The sequence below is a fragment of the Stegastes partitus genome, unplaced genomic scaffold (genome assembly GCF_000690725.1).
Source record: "Stegastes partitus isolate 25-593 unplaced genomic scaffold, Stegastes_partitus-1.0.2 Scaffold673, whole genome shotgun sequence".
Taxonomy (NCBI): domain Eukaryota; kingdom Metazoa; phylum Chordata; class Actinopteri; family Pomacentridae; genus Stegastes; species Stegastes partitus.
The window spans coordinates 323549-345338 of record NW_007578404.1 but is presented as its reverse complement, the minus strand read 5'-3'; the positions used below and the strand labels follow the sequence as shown (position 1 = coordinate 345338).

Genomic DNA, 21790 nt, shown 5'->3' with positions numbered 1-21790 from the left:
AGCAGTCTTGATGATATTTACTAGTTTTGCTCAAAAGGATCCAAACGCAAAAAAAACACAAACTGCAATGAAGTAGATGCAAGTGAGTCAAATTTAATTTCTCCATTGAAAGAGGCAGAGTGTTTGGTTTTCTGTTTTCCCCACCAGCGTCACCACCACCCAGTCTAACATGAACTACTAAGTCACACATAAAAATGTCAGTAAACTTGTACGTCACTTTTTTCCCCCTCCCCCCCTCACAGAATGTAGGTATTTATCTGTGCAAAATAAAATACTTCAAGACTGAATGGATCAAACGGAACACAGATAAAACGGGGCAGAACAAAAGGTGTCGCCTCCGTGTCGCTAACTCTCCTAAACAAATAAATAAATTCAACATCAAATGGGGTTTTACAGAAGGGACCGGCAATCGGGGAAAAAAAAAAAACAGGTGCTCTTTAAACCTTAACATACACACACACGGATTTTAAGCATCCTCTCAGGTTTAAGCGAAATTTCTGTCAGGCAATTCTGTAAATGAAACTCCTCGTCTAGTGCAGCTTCGGGATTTCCTCGAATACAGTATATGTTCCTATATGTTCTAGTACTTCTCTCGAGTGTGATAATTACCTCGATAGCAAACGGGGGGGTGGGGGGTGGGGGAGAAATCTGAGTGTAAGGAGGCAAACCAAGTGGACTCGATGTGCTTTCCCGGGAGCAGTAATCAGGATTCTGTTCGATGGTGCTGGTATCTTTTCTACCACAGAGCTCACAGAACACATGCATTATTACAAGTTAAAGATTTACATTTTGGAGAAAAAGGGAGGCGGGGGGAGAAAAAAAAATAAATGTAGATAGTAAGGTTCTCTCTCCCAGAGCCTGCAGTGTCCGTTCTGAAGAGCTCCCTCTGTCTCTACTTCCCCCTCACTCGCTCACTCGCTCGCTCACTCACTCATCTTCATCATCCTCTTCCTCGCCGTCGGAGAGGGAGGCACAGGGGCGGATCTGGCGGTATCGGTCCAACCACTTCTCCACCATCTGGGTGACCAGGGGGTGGTTTCGGCGACGAGAGCTCTTCTGCATGGCTGCCAGCATACCTCCTTCTGTCACGCAGCAGTCCAGCCATTCCCTCAGCAGCTTCTCCTGCTGCTCCTCGTTGCCCATCTGAGTCACAGACAAACACGCCGTTTTACTCATCACGGAACAAAAACGGGACGCATCCGAGCCGTCCAGCAACTGGTGACCCGACCCCGTGAGCTGTAGATAAGGCTCGTTGTGTTTCCCGTTATTTACCTTGACTACGGCGGCCTGCCACCGTTTCATAACGGACTGAGGCGTGTCCAGACTCTTACGTCTGATAAATCTAAATGTTATATAGACTTTGGATCATTTATGACTGTGCTGTTTTCGAGCAGCCTTACGCTACAATGTGAAGTCGTTGCTGCCGTGCAGTTCTAGGATGGGCAGGAAGGCAGAACTCAGCACCTGACAAACCCTTGAGTCAGGCACTGCTGTAACCTCGCATGAACTTATTTCTCTTTCTGGGGCAACAAACACATTACGCAACATTTAGATCACCGGCGTACTGAAAATGTAGGCCTATCTGCTCACTTTATTGCTGATTATAGGAACCCAATCACCTCCGTCGGCTGCACTTTACTCCACTTAGAGAGTCACTCACTCACTTCTTACAACCAAAGCTCACTGGAGCTACATGAGACTACCCCTCATCATCATCATCATCATCATCATCATCACTTCCTATAATGGGGATATACACTCTGGCATGTTTTGCATTTCTTTAAACCAATCACAACTGTCTTGGCTACAAGAATTGCTTTGGTGGAGGCAAAAAACTTAATATTATTCACTAATTTATTGAATTTAAATTGTAAAGTTGATCATGTATTTATCAAAGTTTGTAAATACTGTCTACTGCATATATATTTTCCTGTCTAGTTTTACTAAAAAAATACCCATATTTTTCACCCATTTATGTCCTCATCTTTGTTTACGACTAATTTACAGTAACCAAGGTGACGTGTATCAAGAACTACTACAGCTCACAAGCTACTGAGAAAATACTGTACATACTTTCATGTCTGGTGACCTGCTAATTATGTGACAAACTCCCTTTTCGTACATGAATTGAAAAAGTTCTTAGATGCTTTGGTCAGGGGGGGATATAAAACTACAATCTGACCCCTACCTCTTGTGCAGACAGGAAGTGAATGTGCAGCAGCTTCCTCTCGCTGTCCACCAGCGGCAAGAAAGTGACCGTGACATCGTCGTCAGTGTTGAGGTTGGCGCCCGCACCACGATTGTCGTAGCCGTCGTTCTCCATGGCCACCAGGGCCGAGAAGTGGCCCCGCGTGTAGCCCAGTGCGATGGGGCTCTTCCAGCAGAAACTCTGCTCCCATAACAGAGGCAGGTACACACCTGAGGACGCGCAACACACAGAGCGAGTTAGACGAGCTGGGCGCTACTGTACGCCGCAGCACTCGAGGCGCCAGAGGAGGAACAGGCTATGCAACTGTACACTCAGATTGTTGTGCATGCGTGTGAATGTCAGCTGGGGGCCGAGCGCCAACGCAGATCTGACCCGACATCAAAAGTGGCTGCTTTTCACCTGACTTGAAACAACTGGCTCATTGTGAACAGATCTGTGGTGCAGCCTGGTGCTCTGCTTCTTTGAAAATACACCCACCTTCCCCACTCTGGCTTCATGCTCCAAACACACACTTCATATGTAACGTAGACAATAACAACGGATGCAGCTCTGCAAAACCGTGGCCTAAATTGAATGTATACATCCCAGGGCATCAAAAACGATTTCATTTATTCAAATTATCAGTACAAAAGATTAAATTATTCTGTGCTCCCTCTAGTTTTAAAATACAATATCTTTGCTGCCACATGTTAAATGAGCAATCCCACGGACTTTATTTCATTTGGTGCTGTTGCAGGTGTTTAGACCAAAATGCAGCCTCCACAATAACATCAGTAGCTTCATCGAAATAAAACAGTGAGTGAGCTTAAACATCATAAAGAATCAGTCCATCCCCAGGTACATAAAAAGGAGTTACTCTCTGCCTACACTACAACTGAGGTCGCTGAAATTTATTCAGCAGGCTGGCAGCACTGAAAAATTACACGCCAGAAGTTTTTACCAGTACAAAGTAGCTCCAATAAAACCGGCTCCCACTGAGGGTTGTTAACAGCAAAAATAATCAAGACTATCTGCGTGGCTGCGTGCCAGAGTCTTCTTGTAGTTTGGGTGAGCTCACACTTGAAGAATAACTAAAAGTTGCATGTTGGCAGAGCTGTCATATTAATTTCAGTTAAAATCTCACAGGTTTGTTTTTTTAACAAATGCCGCCTCACCTTGAAAACGAGTGTATCCTAACGTTTCCCCACGGAAACTTTTGTAGTATTTCACTCCGTAGACTATGATCGGTCTTCGAAGAATATGTGCGAGAACAAAAATGTGGGTCTGCTCCAGGCTGGCCCCGGGCTGAGTGGAGGGAAAAAAAACAAAAAGAACAACACAAAATGACACATCGTACAGTAGCTGCAATCACATCAACCATTCCACCACGTGTGCATTAAATATTAACCCTTTAAACCCTCGGCTGTTTTTCGACAACAAAACCAAACAGTCGGGAACAACACGACAGATGTAAACCGAACAGCCTCGAGGGCAGCGCTCTAAAAACTGGGTATGTTTTATGAACTGGGGTGGAAATGGTTAATATGACTAAAAATAGGGAAGAAGCGCTGTGATCATATTGCAAAACAGTGACCTGTACATTGTAAACCTGCTGCACTTCTCAGTACGTACACATGACACTCGTTCTCATCTTGCAGCTGCACTAACTGAATAAGCAGGAAGCAGATTACATCACACTCCCCTTAAATACACTTCTCCTATAATAGTATTTCATGCTAAGAGAGGGCTTCAAGTCATCCACGCTTACAGGATGGGATACACAAAGGGCGATTTTATCCTTTGACTCTCGCCTCACCGTCGCTGTTAAAGCCTCAGACGAGGTTATCACATGGTAGCTTTTGCTGTGTTTGTTTACGCTGCCGGTGGAGTGGCTCCGAGCTAAACGCCTGTAATCCCAAGGTCACATGTTGGAGAGGAGTGCTGCTTCAGCAGGCGTGCCAGCCAAGTAGATGAGCTGTCTGTCAATCTACAACTCCCATCTTAGGGGATCTGTAATAATTGCTCGTGTCCTCTCTGTCATTCCCACATGATCCACCTTGCACAGCACTACCCTTCCAACAAGGGTGGACTGCATGGACGTCTATTTCTGAACAGCTTTCATCTTTGTATGCAAGTGGAGCCAATACAACTTCCATATTCACATGCACGTGGATTAATAAACTAGAATGCATGCAGAGAATGCAGCTCAAATATGTCTCGTCTTCTCTCTTGTGGTTCAAGAATGTTCCAAACCACAGCGTGTTTCTGAGGGAGTAGAACATGTTGAACTGCTGTGTGGATACACCCTACGCTCAGCACGACTGCACGTTGACTGAGGTTCTTAGGAATGCTCCTCGATGAATGGTGCCCTCGCTGACTGCAGTGTGAGGTCATGAGAGAAGCATGAATTAATACCCATGCTGAAATTCAAATTTCCATCACGGCAAAGGTTAACGACAAAAATCTTCATCGCCGTTGCTGCGATGAAGTAGGGTTGCGTGATTAATCTAATTGCGCTGTCACCCTGTTCAATGATGTAACCACACCCCTGTAATAAAGCGCTGATCGATCGGTCACTGTTTGGGCAGCGGAGCGTGTGCTGGGGCAGTAGAACCTCTCTCTGGAATCTACACAAAACATTCCAAGCTGATCATCGCTGCCGATAGCTAAAACACCAAACAGCAGGTCGTGCACTCAACTGCTGCTCGCCAACATTAATTCGATAACTTAAAATGAGGCCCAATCAAACTTTGTCTCTCTGCAGGCCGGTGAGGAAACAGGCTTCGACGCAGCGTCTGCGCTCAACCAAAGACTGTTTATGAGATAAAAGAATCAGTAATCAGAGTTGACAGAGTTGTTCTGTAGTTGCAGCAGCACCACCAGGATGAGACGTCCTCTGTGGTGAAACGATCAGCTAATCGTTTAGCAGCCAGAGCTTTGAATTTCATCTACGGGAAACTAGGGTGTGTCTAAGTCAGTGACAAGTAATTAAAATGTGAAAATATACATTTAATCAACATCTGATCTCCTGTATTATCAGCAGAAGATAATGTGCATTTTCACCGTGTTTACTGAGCGTCCTTGTAACAAACATGGAGGAGAACAAAGTTAGATTCGTTTTCATTTTATATGCCAGTTTAAGTTTGTGTGTTTGACCATATTTCTAAATTATCTGTTAATTTTCCTTCTTATCAATGCCTGCAGAACTATAATAATTACACCTTCTGACCAATCTGCCCTGCTATGAAGTTCGATGTGGCGATTTTTGTGTCTCTACTACTGTCGCATACTTAATGTACAGTACACACAAGAATGCAGCTTATACGCATTCCAGCGGACTGCGGTAATGCAAGCATGTCGTGCATACCAGCGGAGCAATTCCCCCGATGTGTGGTTTAATGTAAACGATACGAAGTAGAGAAAAAAAGAAACTAAAGGAAGTAAAACCAGGGAAAGAAACGCACTTATATTTCACTTACATGTATAAAGAAATCAGGTAATTTCTGCATTTCTAAATGAAACCAGTCCGTCGCTGCCACTAAACAATTAACCCGGCATCATTTCTATTATTAGACGACATCTGACATCTTTGGGGTCATAAACCTGCCTTTGAGAGTGCATCAGTTTAGCATCATTTCTTCCATTCCCTTATTTATGAGATGCTCACACATTCCCAAACTGGGCCACCTTGTATCTCTCAAGTGACGGTCGACAAGAGGAAGGAAGTGAGTGAACCAGAAGGAGGCCCGTAATTACCTGGCTAGCCAAAGACAGGATGAACGCCCAGTCCTCCTGCCACTGCTCCTCTCTAAGGGAGAAATGTAAACCAAAGCTCTGCGAGTACCACGACTCCCACTCCTTCCAGCGTGTGTAGAACCTTAAAAAGAAAAAAAAGTTAGTTGAATTTAATTTTGAGTCTACAGTACATCAACCAGACCACACGTAAAAAACTACCGCATGCCTCCTGCAATACACAATAAAAGGAGAGGATTTCTTTCATCTCGTACCTTTTCCTAAATAATCAGCCCTCCTGTATTTAACCGAGTGGAGGGAGCGTGTAAATATCCTGAGGAAATGCTTCTACTCTGAGCCTGCAAGTCAAATTATCACAAACACTAAACTGCCAGGACGGCTTTGGTTAAAATACCGCTGGTAGTGTAAACAAACTGCTGTGAGTGTACTACGACAAACCCCTTGGGTAAGTCCAATTTTGCATGATATTCCAAAATACTAAAAAAAAAAAAACCACAGCCTTTCTCTGGTTTAAGTGACCACAGGAAGTCTGTGTTGGGGTTTGGTGTCTCACCAATGGGAGCAGTCGTGCAGGCTGTCGTGGAGAGTCTTGCGGAGCACCGAGTCCTTGTCATAGATGCCCCATGTGGCTTGTAGAACAGAGTCCAACAGACAGTCCCCGGCTGTGCGGTTCCACAAGGCATACAGACGACTGTCCAGGCGTGTGCCCAGCTCCAGAGACCAGTTGATAACGGGAGATTCCTCTTCCAGTTCTACACGCAGACAAAACGTACAAGTGTGGGGTGAGGAGGGCGCCAACAAGAGAACAGTTTCTAACAAGCCTTGTTCAAAACCAGCTGGGGAACAGAAGGATGATTTTTAAGTTTTAAGATGATTAACAGCTGACAGGAGCAACATATCTTTACTCAGCTGACAAATGAAGGATTTAATGAAAACTACAAAAAAAAAAACTGGGAATGAAACAAACATTGCTAACTAAAAAGCTCACAGTCTTTTATCTGCTCAGAAAACACTCAACACAGCATCTGGGACAGTGCAGATGCTGTGTTGAGTGTTTCAAATGTGCAACTGCTGCAGCTAGTCGTGGAAGACAAACTGCAAGTCGAGGAACCTGCTTCTCTGCATTTTTTTTTTCCCCTTCTGAAATGTTGCATTTCTGATTCTTTGGTTATTTTCTGCACGAAAACAGAAAACCCAGAGCACCTCTCCCCGGTAGCCCAGTTTGCGGTGGCTTAAATAGGTCACAAGACTCCTTTGATACCTTCGGTGCAACACACAAACCTACATGTATGTTCACCAGCATTCACACACACACACACAGAGGGCTTTAGTGGGAGTGTGTCGCTGGTTAAATATGTGGGAGGGAAACTAGTGAGTTCAATTAGCCTAATTAGAGAAGGGAAAGGAGATGAAGCAGGAGGCGGTGAGCTGGTTGGAGACCGAACACAGACAGAGCAGATGTTGGTGTTTAGATACGAGTCCCCTCCGCAGTATGGCCATGAATCACTGATATCCAAGAACCACCATGTCTGCAAACATGCTACCAGACTTAAAGGAATGCAGGCCGGGAATACGTGCAGATACTAGACGTAAACATGAATAAATCTGGGGTACCTTTCTGCACGTCTCGATCCAGCACCTCATCAAACAGCTTCTCCTGGACAGCAGGCGGCAAGTCCTCTATATCTGCAAAGACACATGGGAGAGATATTATGTTTTTATGCTCATTATAAGCTAATGGTACACTGGGCCCAGGGCAACATAAACGCTACAGTAATGACACACAGAGGGGATGTTCTTTGCAATTCCATTCACTGGATGACATTTTGTCAATGGCGCACTGTAAACACAAGCTCTGTACAGCATGTTGTGTTTCTGTGTGTATTGAACTGTGCACACACAAAGCCAGAACACTGGTGGCTATTCTCTGGTTCAATAGTGAATGGCACTGGCTTTGTTTGAAAGCAAGAGACACAGAAACAGAGGACAGCTCCCTGCAGCTGGCCTTGGGCCAAATTCAGTCTGCAGCGAAATACTTGGCATAACACAGGAGGGGAAAAAAAATAAATAAATAAAAAATTCAAATCTATCAGCGAAGCCTGCATAATCTTTCATCCCAGCGGCACTGGCAGCACTGAATCAGAATGCTGGTACTTCTTAAAAGCAAAGTGCATGTCATTTCAACGAAGACATTATGCCACGGGGATGAGACACTGAGCTGCTGTTTCTCTGAGCAATGCTGCACAACAAGGCGGGGCACCATTCCTCCAGTTCTCCAGCGAGAGGGAAAACATCCACAGTTCACACACCAGCGAGCTGCACGATCACACTACGCAGCCAAAGTTCTGCAAATGAGCAAGAAATTTAGGCGATAACGCAATTCAGAACATCGCAAAAATGATTCCCTCGTCCTCTGCTGTTCACTGTCGGCGACAAGACAAATGTTAAGGCTGGTAGTCGGCGGTGGGCGTTGTTTACTCTGAGATGTTTATTGAGGCTACAGGAAAAATGCTGCCAACACAGGCCAATAAAGGAGAATTTATGGAGGGGTAAACAAATGAGGTGCTAAGATTACACAAGGAGGCCGGTAATCAAAGGGGCGCAATCATCCAGACGCCGTGAGTACCTGCAGGCAGAGTGAAGGTGACCAAGTCGGTGAGGAAGTAACAGGCAAAGTCGCCTTTGCGTTGATGTAGTGAAGCTGCGATCTCTCGGCGGATCTGCTCCGTCAGCTCGGGACACACCATGGAGGGGATGCACTTAGCTGCCTGTTGGCTCACCTGGAAGAAACACACACAGATTACCTGGAAGTTAGATTAAAAATTAAAGATATTTTGTTTTATGCATTAGCTGTGGTGAACAATATAGACAAATATTTTACAGTTTTGTCCCTGAATTTGTGAGTTTTAGCCACGTGACAAGATTAATCATGACTAGTAAATCCTAACAGGTCCATTTTTGGATTCACTTAAAAAGGAAAATTCAAGTATTTTACATAGTACGTCACAAAACGAGATGTTAGCCTAAGAAATGTGACCCACGCGTGTATTATTTATACTGAGGATCAAACTCTGCTATGCGCAGTAAAGAGGTCATCCTTCTTTTCCGTCCTCGGTGCCTGGTCCATTAGGAACCAGTGACAGAACTGCAGCCAGGCTAATCCTTCACCTAATCCTCAAAGTGCACTTCCGCTGTAATTACAGGCATTACAGGCATCTGCTATATATCGTCTACTTTGGTAAAGAACAATTACAGACTGATGTGCCTGACAGCGAGAAGTAGAAAATAGCATCGAAATTACAGGACTTCATCTCACATCAAAGTAAAAACATGTATAATGCAGAGGGAAGGCTATTGGTACTTACACAATCGTTTTAATAAATATTTATGAGAAATCCTCTTAAAGGAAAGTTGACGTTCTGACTAATTCTGCTTCATATGTAGAAAAATGGACACGCATAATCCTAAAGCACGTTTACCTCCGTTAGCAGGATGGCTAGCATGTCCTGCCTCTGGAAGCGAATCGCCAGATGGACCAGGGTGAAGCCCACATCAAACGCAGAGGAGCGGTTGAGGAGCTGCACCTCGTCAGCGGTGAGCTGTCGGGCGATATCGCCGCCGGACGACTTGTACGCTTCTATTGCCGCCAGGTCTCCCTCCACGACGCCTGCAGCAGAGGGAGGAGGAAGGAGGAAGGAAGGAAGGAAGGTTAAAAAATAGGAAACAAAACGCCGGTACCTAAAATATAAAAACGGAGTCAATATACTGGTGGAGCTGCTTTTCCAGGAATTCATGTTAACAGGCTGCTGAACGTCAACGGAGTGACACACGCCTACATTGTTGAGGAACATTCAGATAAAAATATGTTTCAATGGAGGGATGATTAAATATGAGAAACACAACAACGTCAACAGCATCACAACTGAGCAGAAAGTTTAATCAGCACCTCTGTAAACATCATAATCTTTATAGTTACTAATGCAGTACGACTGTATTAGACGACATTACACTGGAACTGGCATGTGAATCTACTACTCCAAATACTGGAGTTTCCCCGTTTCAAAATATCTCCAAACGAAAATAAATACATGTAGAAATCCTTTTAAAACATCCCTATACTTTGTAAACGGATTAGACGAGCTTTTGGAGCAGCTTCCAGCCAGTGCCCTTGCTCATAACGCAGGCAAAGATGTAGCAGACAGCTCGCCATGCTCCGTGAAAGAGCCGCAGAAATATCCGTTAAACTGTGCTGAAACACATCACGCTGCTCACAGTCACAAGCAATTAATATTAAGATCTGTGAGAATTCAACAGGAGAGGAGACGGGAGGGTAAGAAAAAGCTAAATGCAAAAAGAATTCAGACTGAACAGAGGTCTCTGGCTCTTGACGTCAAGCGACAGCTCTGATGACCTCTAGATGTTACCACTAGCTAACCCTGGTGTGAGAACAGTTATCACACTGTCAGACTGCTACATAGCACAACAGACAGAGCAGTGTAGCTTAGCTATCAGAGAGCTGCGTCAGACAGAGGACAGTCTGTGCAGATTAGCGTCCCCTCCGTCCTTTTGGACCCACTGGTCTCAACATCTGTTGCGGGTGAAATGCGCTAGGTGGAACCCAGATCGCTGATGGCGCTGGCTGGCTAATTCGAAGCCTTGTGTGAGGACGTACGCCCTGGCAGGGAGGAGGACAGCTAGCTTGAGAGGATCTGGACTGAACTGTTCCAAGAGCGTCCTGTCTCCTTTTACACATGCTGGGTGACATTTGGCAAAACACCGACCTATAAATAGACGCTGAATGAGTTTGTTTGTGATACAGCTGCTGCCATGTTGGAGACTGCATGCATAGAAGAACTTCAGAATATGGCGACATGTTCTGGAGACCTATAGGCAGTTTTTGTTGGTTTTGGTTCAACTTTTTTTTTAAAAAAACAACAAGTCGTAAACCTGTGTCCTAATTCTGCTCTTGTAGAGAATGAAGTGTCAATAAGTACATTTGAGTATGCTGTTTATGCGCACGACAAGACGGGTAAAAAATAAACAGGCAAAAACACACCCTAATGAAGACCTTACACCAAAACACGGGAGACATTGTGATAACATCCACTGTCTGATTCCAGCGAAAGACCGGTTTTGTGCGGCACACAACTCTCTCTGCCATATGTAATAAAGGGGGAAAAAAGAAATGGCAGAATTACTGACAGCAAAGGGAAAGAAGGATATTTGCAGTCAGTGGATAGCAAAAAAACTAACCCTTAAACATTTGGAAAAGCCAAGAATTCAAGTCCCAAACAGGAAGTCCACAAGCTGCTTGACTGACATGTGAATCTCATTGCCAGTATTTTTATATTCAAGCACCTAAACATTTCCCAGATTTAATGCAAATAAAGCTGTTTTACTCTGCATCCTTTCTAAGTCAAATTCCCATCAATCAACTGCCATAGCAGCACACTATGAAGCCTAGTTGTGGAATTTAAAGTATAAATAAATAGCATTAAATTGGGCAACGATGCAAACATTACAATTACCCCTTCATGCCGGGATTAGTCTATACAATAATAGTCCCACAGTGGCTCGATCAGCCACAAGCGGGGCATCGGGAGCAACAGTTTGTCGTTTTATCTCCCGTTGTGTGTTTGAATCAAAGGCAGCCACTTCTGCAACGCCTCTAGAGGCCCCGGTGGAGCTAGCATGTCAAAAATATTGCTGCCTTTCATTTTCATGTTTAACAAGGTGTACAACAAGATCTACAACAAGACCGCATTCCTGATCCCAGTATCGCTGCACCAGAATGTTGAGACAAGCAAGCTTCAGTCTGATATGTTTCTAAACCGAGTTACAGCAGGACAAACTGCTGGATTCTGACACAGGTCGCCATCTCTTGCACCACGAATGTTGTTTTGTTATTTGGCCTGATTGAATAATTCACCGCGCACAACTTTACAAAAAGAGTTATTAATATCTCTGAGCATAATTTCTACAAATTGATATGATCAATTTTGTAGTTTTGAAGGAGCTGACATTTCTTAGCCTGTCAGATTAAAAACCCAGCCGATCAGCGAGACAGTTTCCAGCACTTAAAGGCAAAAAACATGGTGTTACGCGTTCACGCCAATCCCATAGACTGCAAACATCATCATCAGCTGCAACATCAAACTTTGCAGTCCGTCAGCAAAACAAAAGAACAATATTAGCAAAACAGAGTCTGCTTCCTTTTGAGGGAAAGCAGAATGAATGGGATCATCGGATTTTGGCTCAAACACGGGAGCTCTGAAAAAACACCAGACCAGAAATGTGGGCAATCAGTACAGTGAAGCGAGATCAAGTTCTGAGACCCGAGGAAGTGCTCGGCTTGGCCTTAATGTGCTGCTCGACTCGTGCACTTCCTCCGCTGACAAACAGTTTGAAGAGCGCATGCAACACAGAGCTCAAACGGGTCAGCTGACATGAATAAAAAGGCAGAACATGGCAGTATAGAGAATATAATCAAAAGGCAATGTCTAAACATGCATATGGGACTCAGAAAAAAAACTGCCTTGCTGTGACCTAAGAGTAATGTTTTCTGCTCCTCAACAACACGCCAGCAAGTGCAATCGGTGCAAAGGTCACAAGGACGCCGATCACGTGCTGCCTTCATGCTTTTTTTTTGCTTTTTTTAAAATCAAGGCTATTTTCGCCTCCTGGGGGCCCCCTGCTCAGCACATAAGCACCACTGTTTACAGGGTCTGTTGACTGCGAGCCAGGAGAGTCTCTGATCCGTGGGTTCCACTCTCACTGCGCTGCCCAGCCGGCCCATTCATCCCCGCCAGCTGGGAAGCACTCGTACCCTCTCAGTTTCTGAAAGATGCTCTCAGTGGCCCGGCAAGGCCAGATAGTGGTTCAGTGATGAGTTGGATTAAATGCCTATTAACCTTTAAGTTACACGTCTCTATCATGCTGCCGTCCGACATCACTCGTGCTCTGTAGTGGACGGTTGTCACTCGACAGCAGCGATAATAAAAGTCGCAGTACCCATATTTAGCAAAATTCCCTCTGTACTCTAATATTTGGAGTTCAAACAATGAGACATGCTGTCACTCATTAATAAAACACAAAGAGGACCGCACGACTACGCAGCCTTGGTCATCGTGGAGTGATGCACCATCTGCGCGGTAATAAAATAGCACTAAGCGGAAAGAAATGTTTTGCCCCTGGGACAGAAACAATCAAACTGTTGTCCCTGTCTGCAGCACGCCGCTGTGTCATCACTCAGTGTGACATCTGGGAATGAAACAAAAACGCAGTGTGAAAATAGAACTGTTGTTATAAAGAAAAATGGGACAAGAGGATGAGTTCTCTGTAGCAGCAGGACTACGCAGGTGAGTCACAGAGGGAAATGAGGACAGAGGGATCGCATTCTCAAACAATCAAAGCATAATAAATACACTAAATATCTGTCATCACTACTATGGAATGCATGTAATACAAGAATTTAGTAACTAATGCAGCACCTTTTTGTTATTTAAGATAGATAATTTATGATAATATACAAACAGAAACTGTGTGCACAAAAGCTGGAGAAAGATTTCTGGCATTTCACTCACATGTGGCCAAATCAGCTGTCAAAATTGTTGCTGATTAATTCTCTGTGGGTTGACTAACCGCCTAATCAGTTCAATCCTAGCAGGAATGACACGTAATAATGTGCAAAAACTCACCAGCACATGCGTTGAGAAACAGCCAGTCTGTTTTCCTCATCCGGTTTCTAATCTGCTTTAACTTTTTGAAGTCGACCTCTTGCTCCTCTTTGCTCATGGCTCCAGCTGCGAGGTCTATCCTCTGAAAGTCCATTTTGACGTGGTCCTCCCTCTTGGGCATAGGAGGGGATGTCCTCTGACCCTGACCCCCGCTGCAGCCGCCCCTCCACCGAGCCCTGTCCTGCTCATTGATCATGGGCGAGGGCTCCGCTGACTCAGCCAACTCTATGGCTTCCTGGTTGTTGGGCTTGGGCAGGTCACACACCACACACTTTGTAGTTCTGGGTAAGTTCTGGTAAGTGCAAGCTGTACATGTCCAGTGCTGCTGGTGGGTGTTGAGTCTGTTTCTGTCATTGTACTCCTCGCAGGTGTCCACGGGAGAGTGGACAGCAGGACGGCAGCCTGCGTTGGAGCCTGAGGTCTGGGGGGACTCGGTGGGGCTGCTGGTCCTCGGGCGCTGACACAGGCACTGTGTGCAGCGGATGGCGCGAGGCCAGTTCAGGTAGGTGCACATCTGGCAGGACCACTTATTGGCAAGCTCAGCCATACTAGCCGACCTGACTCGTGGCCTGGCGCTGGAGTCAGGGCAGATGAGGAGGCTGCTTCCACTTTCAGTTCTAGGAGGATCCCACTCCACACTGGCGTCCAGATCGGGGCTGTTTTTGTAAGGTTCCTCTGTGATGATGGGACCCCTCAACCTCTGTGCACGGCACATAGTGCACTTGATAGAAGATGGCCAGTTCTCATAGGTGCAGTAGTCACAGGCCCACTTTACCTTCTGTTCCGTCATCGTGACTCACTTCAGTTGTTCGACCTGTTGTGATAAATCCAATTAGATGTTAGGCATCAACAATAATCTGTCAACTGAAAAAAAATAAACCCGTTAAACTACTGATGCCTAAGTTTTCCCCAGCAGTTTGTGAACTAACTTGCATCTGGCCGGGCATCTTCAATGACACCCTGGCAGCACTGTGATTTCTGGTGTGATTTAAAGCGCCTGCCAGATTCCCATTATCAGTAGCAGCATGGAGCGTAGCTAACAGCTGGGATTTAATTCACATGACCGGTGGCATTATTGCGTTAGCGTGCAGTCAGATTCCAGTTTTTTTAGCCTTTAGCTCGCTAGCTGCCAAGCTAGCCTCGTAGCATATCCAACGTTAGCTGCCGTGAAATTCAACCGAGCGTGTTCATAGCGCGTACAGTCACGTAACATGTCACTAGCCGGAATGTTTTCGCGGAAAACACGTTGAATTCTTACCGTTTCGTGAGTGCTCTTGTTTCTCAAGTGAAGCTGAAAAACCACAACAAACCCTTCTTGTCCAGTCCCCCTCTTCTCCTCCTCCTCTTCCTCCTCCTCCTCCTCCTCCTCCTCCAGCTCAATCAAACCTTTCCCGATCCGAATTATTTCGACTCCTCTCCTCTCTCACATGTTTACCTTCACGGACACATTAACCTCTCGCCGAACAAAGCCAACCGCGACAAAGCCTCTGAGCGCCTCGAAATCATGGCACAAATCCGCGACTCTCCATGGTTTACATTGCCTCCGTGTTGTTTAATGGCGGCGACAGCGAGACAAATGAGTAGCAGAGCCAAAATAAACGCTGGCCTGCCTTCGTCAACAATCATCTGGCTCAGCTCGCGATCCGATTGGACGAGGGGAAAGTACTGTGATGCCTTCAGGACGCAACGGAAAAACCACAAGCACCGCGAGATTTGATATTAACAGGCAGAAACTGGTTATTTTTTTTAACCTTGTCACTTACATATATTTCTGTGTTGGCTGAAGTTTAACCACATTACGCTCAATCTGTGCTCTAAACATTTTTATATCATCACGTTAAAAAAAACAAACACTTCAATTCCGGATGGGGCTTTGTGACATATCCGAGCTTATTATTAACTTTAAACGTGTCGCGAATCACTGTGGTTTTTGGGTAGGGAAGTTGTTTTGTAAATAAAATATTATGTTTTTTTGTTTGTTTGTTTTTTTTAAAGAGCAAAATATTGCAAACTAATTGATAGACACGGCAAATGAGATAGCTTTTATCATTTTAAAAATAATTTTGTATACACTATCGCGAAACTTTTTATGGGATTTTAACAACATGAGACAATATTTACACGCCCAGCTGATATTTTTTCGTTGTTTGTTGTTGTTGTTATGTCATCCTTTACTCTGTCGGTGGGAAGTTCTTCTCCTTGAGGACACGCCTCCCGGACACTTGAACAAACATGGCAGCCCTCTTGAGCCGGCTGCACCACGTTTCCATCCATGTCTCCAACGCTGAGAGAATAGCGGCCGAGCTCAGCTCTAAATTCAAGTTTAATTTGTTTGCCGCCAGGTTCACCGGCAGGTCCCGGCAGCTGGCTTTCAGGAAAGGAGCGGCGGTTTTCGTCGTGAATGAGAGACCAACTCAGGGAAGTGTGGGATTGAATGAAGGGCCGGGCGCTTTGGACAAACACGGTCCACGCCGGGTGGACGCGGGGAAGCGCACGCCGGGTGGCTCCTCCGCGTGTCTCTACGACGTGAGCCCTCGTCACCCGGTGGACACTGTGAGCAACGTGTGCTTCGAGGTGGAGGATGTGGAAAGGTCATTCAAGGTGCTTCGCCATCTGGGCTGCAACTTCCTGGTGCCTCCGACCACGGTGGAGGATGAGGATGGTCCCGTCACCTACTCGGTGGTTAAATCCGTGGTGGGAAACGTGTGCCACACGCTCATCGACAAGACCAAGTACAGGGGAGTCTTCTTGCCTGGGTTTGATTTCACTGTGAAGGACTCAGAGGGAGAGGACGTGTCTTGCCCTGTCACACACTTTGATCACATAACCTACGCCTGTCCCAGAGGAACCACCCAGCAGGTCATGAGCTGGTACGAGAAGCTCTTTGGCTTTCAGAGGTTCTTCATTGACAGGTAAGAAGCTGTTATCACATCAAGGCATCTATGAGCAACACTGAGTTTTATTGTGTTAATAATCAAGACTGTTTGTTTTTCTGAGTAGTAATGAAGATGTTGATGAAGGTTTTGTCGTAAACCAGGAGGGCATCGGACTGCGACTCACTGCCATGCAGTACTGGAAGTGCAGCGAAGCCGGAATCGCTCTTCCCTCTGTGGACAAAAAAGACCCAGACTGCAAGTTTGTCATTGCAGAATCGCTGCCCGATCAAGGTAACAGCAGCCGCGCTCAGCTGGAAAATATTTCATTGAAACCATGGCAACTCCTGCATCGCTGTGTGTTTTTGCTTCTCTCAGGCAGCAACCAGGTCGACACCTTCTTGGAGCAGCATCAAGCCCCGGGGGTCCAGCACATCGGACTGTACACCAAAGACATAGTCTCTACTGCACACACCATGGCTAAAGCTGGCGTACAGTTCTTCTCCCCTCCTCCGGCCTATTACACTGAGGTTTGAGTTACTCACAGCCAAAATAAAGAAACCATTAATTACTCAGTTACTGCGAGCAATAGCCCCTGTTTTAAAGTCATCTTTTTGAAATTCCAGGGCGGGACAGACTTTAGTTTGTAGCTTTTCTATGTAGAACTTATAGAAAGAGCACAACATTAATACAGAACAATAAACTGTCTTGTACCCTTAGGAACATTTTTCTTGTCCTGGAGTCTTTGCATTTAGCATGTGTTTTACATGCAGAGTACATTGGCATGAACCAGTCAGTGACATACTAGTGGACATGTTTACACTCATGTAAGTGTCATTACTAAAAACTTAAGACAGTATATTATAGTTAAATAACAATGAAGAGCCTGATGTCATAATACACTCACAATACACTTCCTTGTCCCCTTAGGGAAAGTTTTCTTGGGGGCTGGTGTCATTGCATTAAGCATGTGTTTTAAATACAGAATACATACATATATAACTGTCAGCCACATGCTAGTCTACATATATGTACACACATTTAAGTACCATTAGCAAAAACTAAAGAGCACACATTGTAACTAAACAGCATATTGCACAGCATAATGTTGGAATATTACAGTATTACGTTAACTTTATTTGCAAACTGCCACGGTTGGCAATTATTTCACACATCTCATCTGCTGTGACAGGTGGGAAAACAGCAGGAAATAGAAGAAGCAGGACACAGTCCCCAGATGCTGGCACAGCATGGCATTCTCCTGGATACAGACCTGCACCAGGATCCCTTATCGCAGACGGCATCCAGCGAAAACAGAAGGTGAGAGGCAATCAGGAGCTGCAATCTCACGCCTCTATTAAACTTGCATCGCTTCCAAACGGTGCATTTTCTTATAGACTTATTTGTTTTATCTGCCTAAAAAGAAAAACACTTTTTGCTGGAGTGTAGCACCTCTGAGTTTTACACATATAAAGCTGCTTTTCTTTATTAGCTTCTACAACTTTTGAAATAAATATACAAAAGCACTGCAAACAGTTATTCATCTGTTAACTTAATTAAAATGAGGATTTGTTTCCAGTACAGTTATAGATAGCAACCGCTGGACATAAATGAGCCTTTTTAAAGTATGATGAACGAAACCCTCCATGAGAGATTCTTGGGAAACTGAGGCTGAAAGTGTGATGTGTCATAATGAAACAAGTCTCCTCCTTGTGTGGTTTTGCTTTCAGATACCTCCTCCAGGTGTTCACAAAGCCCATATTTGCAGAGGACACCTTCTTCCTGGAGCTGATTGAGCGAAGAGGGGCGACAGGTTTTGGCGAGGGGAACATCAGGGCGCTGTGGAGGTCTGTGCAGGCGTACATGGAGAACGAGAGGACGGATTCTCGAGGAGAGGGACCTCCAAAAACTGTGCAAACCGCTCCGTATTAGCTGGTCCAGAAATTTATATCAGGGTTTTTTTTTTCCTCTATGTTTTTTATAACAATGTGAGAGCCCTTACCGGGGAAAATATGTAAAATGGTTTAAGACAACTTGATTGTAATATATTTACATGACTTTTCTACAAGTGGTAAATCTGAAGATGCTTATTGCACTGCTAACAATATAACTGTCCGTTATACACTGTATTAGTATTTATCCTTGAACCTGACTGAGCTGACTGATGACACTAAGCGCAAAAGTGTTGCGAATCAAATGATACGTTCTGTCCTCGAAAAAAATGTCTCAAGAAAATTACACTTGCTGTAGCAGTAAAATGAATGTCTTTGTTTTCACTGAATCAAAGCAGACCAAATGACTCCAGAGCAACTGTTCCACAATAAATCTGTTCCTCACAGTAGTCCATGAAGGCCAATTACTGTCTCCAAAATAATGTGCTCCGTGTCTCTGAGAATGTGTGTGTGGTCCAGACTAATGAATAAGGGCTTTTGAAATCTCTTTGGTCATCTTGGGTAAACATGACAAGTGGAAAGAGATGGAATGTACAGTCAGTAATGACCTAAGATATTCCTTATATGCACGACTTGATGTATTTCAGAAGGAACGAGTGCACTTTCTTACCCCGCTGCAATCATTTAAAAGTTACAGTTAAAACATTCTGATGTTTTGCGAAGAGGTTGGATGCAATGAATTTTACCTGAATCATGGAGCGTGCTTAAGTAAAAGATTTAAGCACCTCTATCTCTAATGGAAAGAACTGAAGGATTTAAAGGCTGTTAATGCGTCAATGACAATAATCCAATTAGTGTAATATAATACTGCTATATTTATGAGTGCGCCAGAGCATTTTGCTTATAATATTTCGAGTTTTCAGTTCATACTTGTAGGGTTAGTTTTTATGCTTGTGTGTTATTTCTTTTACTTAAAAGATCTTATTCTATCAGAGTCTGTGTTTATATCTAAAATAGAGAAATACTGACTAATTTTACCACAACAGTATAACGTTGTACATGGTAGACTCATCTATTAGTTTATTATTTAAATGCTATACTGAGTGCAGTGGCCCCTTTTTCGAAATAACTCACTTATAAAGTCACCCGTGAACCGTAACTGGACGAACAGCTGCACCTCTTTCAGATACGGTGGAGGTCTGAGCGCACTTTGGCAAAAAAAAACGTGGCTTCAGAGCCTCTTAGGAGGGATCTCCAAGCCCACAGAGATGTGCCAGTTCAATTAACTTGGCTATAAACATTATAGGCGAGGATTAGTGGGCTAGATGAGAAGCAGTGAAATTTAGATGGAGTTCCATGAAAGCCATATGCTCTTTTTATGTCCCGACTGTAGTTACAGTATCCCGCCGAGTAACATCAGACAGTAATTTCAACAACAAGCAGGAAAAAGCCGGTTTTTAAGCTCATGTACTTCTGCATTTTTGACAAATGGTGTCAGTGTTTTTCTTTTAATCAAGTGTCACCCTCTTGGCCAAACTACATTTTTTAAACACTTGACTGTGTATTTAGGATCTGTTCCCATCGATAGAAATGACAAACTAAAAAAAGATATCACATATGAGAAACTTTGGAACTAATTTGTGCCACAGTATGAACAGAAGTAAATGCTTTTACCCTGTTTATTTTTTTTTTCACATCACCAAAGAAAACAAACTTCTAAATCTGCTGTAATTGGAAAATGTTGGTAGTGATGGAGAAGATTAACATTATTCATTAAAGTTGAGAAGGGATGGCTCCTGTAACTGGAGTCCTCGAGCCATCTGTCCCCAGCCAGTGTGAGCCACAGATGGCATACAGCATTCTGCATGGGGTCTCAGCACTGGGAGCTGGAAGATCACTTCCTATTTACTGTTAACCATATGCTAGCTACAGTTACATTAACAAAGTCAAGGAGAAATGACTAAAAACAACAACATCAAGGCGTATTACTCACTCATGTGGAAACTATTACACTCCAGGTTACTTTTGAAGGCTTTTCTCGCGCTATGATTGGTGGATACTGCCCCCTATGGCTGTGACCGTCACAACACACGCTGCCAAACTTGTTGCTTCGCCTACTCCTGTCCCACAAGCTGTTTTCATCATCTGCTTCCCAAATCTGTGATTTTCTAAGATTATGAAATTCAAAGTTTGCTGTATCATATATCCTGCATTCATTTGCTTGCTGCTGACGGGGGCTTTGGTTCAAAACAACTCTGTCACCCCCCCACACTGTAGCCTACATCGTGGAGGAGACAAATCCTGGGTGCCCTTTAACACAAAAGGCAGACAGTCTAAAACCGAGGAGGACAGTCTGACAGTCTGGGGGAGATTAGAGGCACACAACAGATGTTACTCCTTGATTAACAATAGTGTCTGCCAGGGGTGAGTCGCAGCTCCCCACCCTTCTGAGGCCCAGTGTGTTAACTTCGGCCCTCACAGAATAAACTAACTTACTGTATATGATGTTGTGGGGCAGGAATTGTAAAAATGTACTTGTCTTTTTACACTACAGTAGGAGTTTACTAGTAGAATCCAGTTGCTTTACTGTTTAAATATATAGAAATAAGTTTAGCAACTCTTATGAGTATTTCTGATTTCTTTCTTATCATTTACCATCACAATCAAGGAAACTATCAGAGTACATATAAGAAACTATGCCCGTATGCACAGTATGCTTGGAACACTTGACTTTAATTTACACTGTGAGAGTTCCGTCTTATCTTATTTCAAATCTATTATCTTTTTAATCTAGCGGCCATTTATGCATGTTATATGTTTTTAAAATAGTGTGTTTTCTTACCTCACTAACTCATGCCAGATCAGTTTAAGGTGTGTGTGTGTGTTTTTTGTGATAGGGAAATTGCTGCCGCAACATTGCAATTTCCCTTAGGGGATCAATAAATAACTCTATCTGTCTATACACATAATGTTCAAACACGCAACAAACCAAACAAACACAGTCGTTATAGACAAGCTGCATGTCGATTGATTGCAAGATGAACAACAACATAAAGTTTTTTTTTGTAAAATGCTGAATTATACCACTTCACACCTGCAAGAAGTATTTGAATGGAAATAGTAGAATTTAATTGGCTGGGTTTTCAAAAAAGTTTGGAACCTAAATGATATTAGTAGTGTGCGCAGGAGACTATACGTGCACCTTTTTCCCCAACATGCTGATGCCGATCATGATAAAGGTAGTATTTAGTTGCTGGAAGAACATCTGTTTGTAATAAATGTATTTATATAGGACTAGTCTGTGTTATACTGGAGCTTATTTTGTAAAGGGGGTGAACTGACTGCGTG

At 44.1% G+C, this 21790-nt stretch overlaps 2 protein-coding genes across 2 annotated transcripts; one reads left to right on the top strand and one right to left on the bottom strand.

Moving 5' to 3' along the window:
• Nucleotides 1-73: 73 nt before the first annotated feature.
• zranb1a (zinc finger, RAN-binding domain containing 1a) lies at nucleotides 74-15300 on the bottom strand. The gene is made up of 10 exons (XM_008290447.1): nucleotides 14936-15300; nucleotides 13639-14491; nucleotides 9421-9608; nucleotides 8568-8721; nucleotides 7556-7627; nucleotides 6495-6693; nucleotides 5945-6065; nucleotides 3364-3493; nucleotides 2189-2418; nucleotides 74-1143 (listed from the first exon to the last, which is right to left on the bottom strand). Exons 2-10 carry the CDS (start codon nucleotides 14465-14467, stop codon nucleotides 928-930), a joined length of 2139 nt encoding a protein of 712 aa, XP_008288669.1. The 5' UTR covers nucleotides 14468-14491; nucleotides 14936-15300; the 3' UTR covers nucleotides 74-927.
• A 601-nt stretch (nucleotides 15301-15901) lies between these two features.
• Nucleotides 15902-18891, top strand: hpdl (4-hydroxyphenylpyruvate dioxygenase-like). The gene is made up of 5 exons (XM_008290446.1): nucleotides 15902-16589; nucleotides 16678-16844; nucleotides 16929-17080; nucleotides 17743-17870; nucleotides 18281-18891. The coding sequence occupies exons 1-5, from the start codon at nucleotides 15910-15912 to the stop codon at nucleotides 18480-18482; spliced, it is 1329 nt and encodes a 442-aa protein (XP_008288668.1). The 5' UTR covers nucleotides 15902-15909; the 3' UTR covers nucleotides 18483-18891.
• The last annotated feature ends 2899 nt before the right edge of the window (nucleotides 18892-21790 follow it).

What these genes read in the sequence shown, in the direction of transcription:
- hpdl (XM_008290446.1), top strand. Translation starts at nt 15,910, where the DNA reads ATGGCAGCCCTCTTGAGCCGGCTGCACCACGTTTCCATCCATGTCTCC. An exon ending in CTCCGGCCTATTACACTGAG is followed by an intron (nt 17,081 to 17,742) that starts GTTTGAGTTACT and finishes CTGCTGTGACAG; the next exon opens with GTGGGAAAACAGCAGGAAAT. An exon ending in GCATCCAGCGAAAACAGAAG is followed by an intron (nt 17,871 to 18,280) that starts GTGAGAGGCAAT and finishes TTTTGCTTTCAG; the next exon opens with ATACCTCCTCCAGGTGTTCA.
- zranb1a (XM_008290447.1), bottom strand. Translation starts at nt 14,467, where the DNA reads ATGACGGAACAGAAGGTAAAGTGGGCCTGTGACTACTGCACCTATGAG. An exon ending in GGATCGAGACGTGCAGAAAG is followed by an intron (nt 6,694 to 7,555) that starts GTACCCCAGATT and finishes GTCTGCGTGTAG; the next exon opens with AACTGGAAGAGGAATCTCCC. An exon ending in ACTTCCTGTCTGCACAAGAG is followed by an intron (nt 1,144 to 2,188) that starts GTAGGGGTCAGA and finishes TCTGTGACTCAG; the next exon opens with ATGGGCAACGAGGAGCAGCA.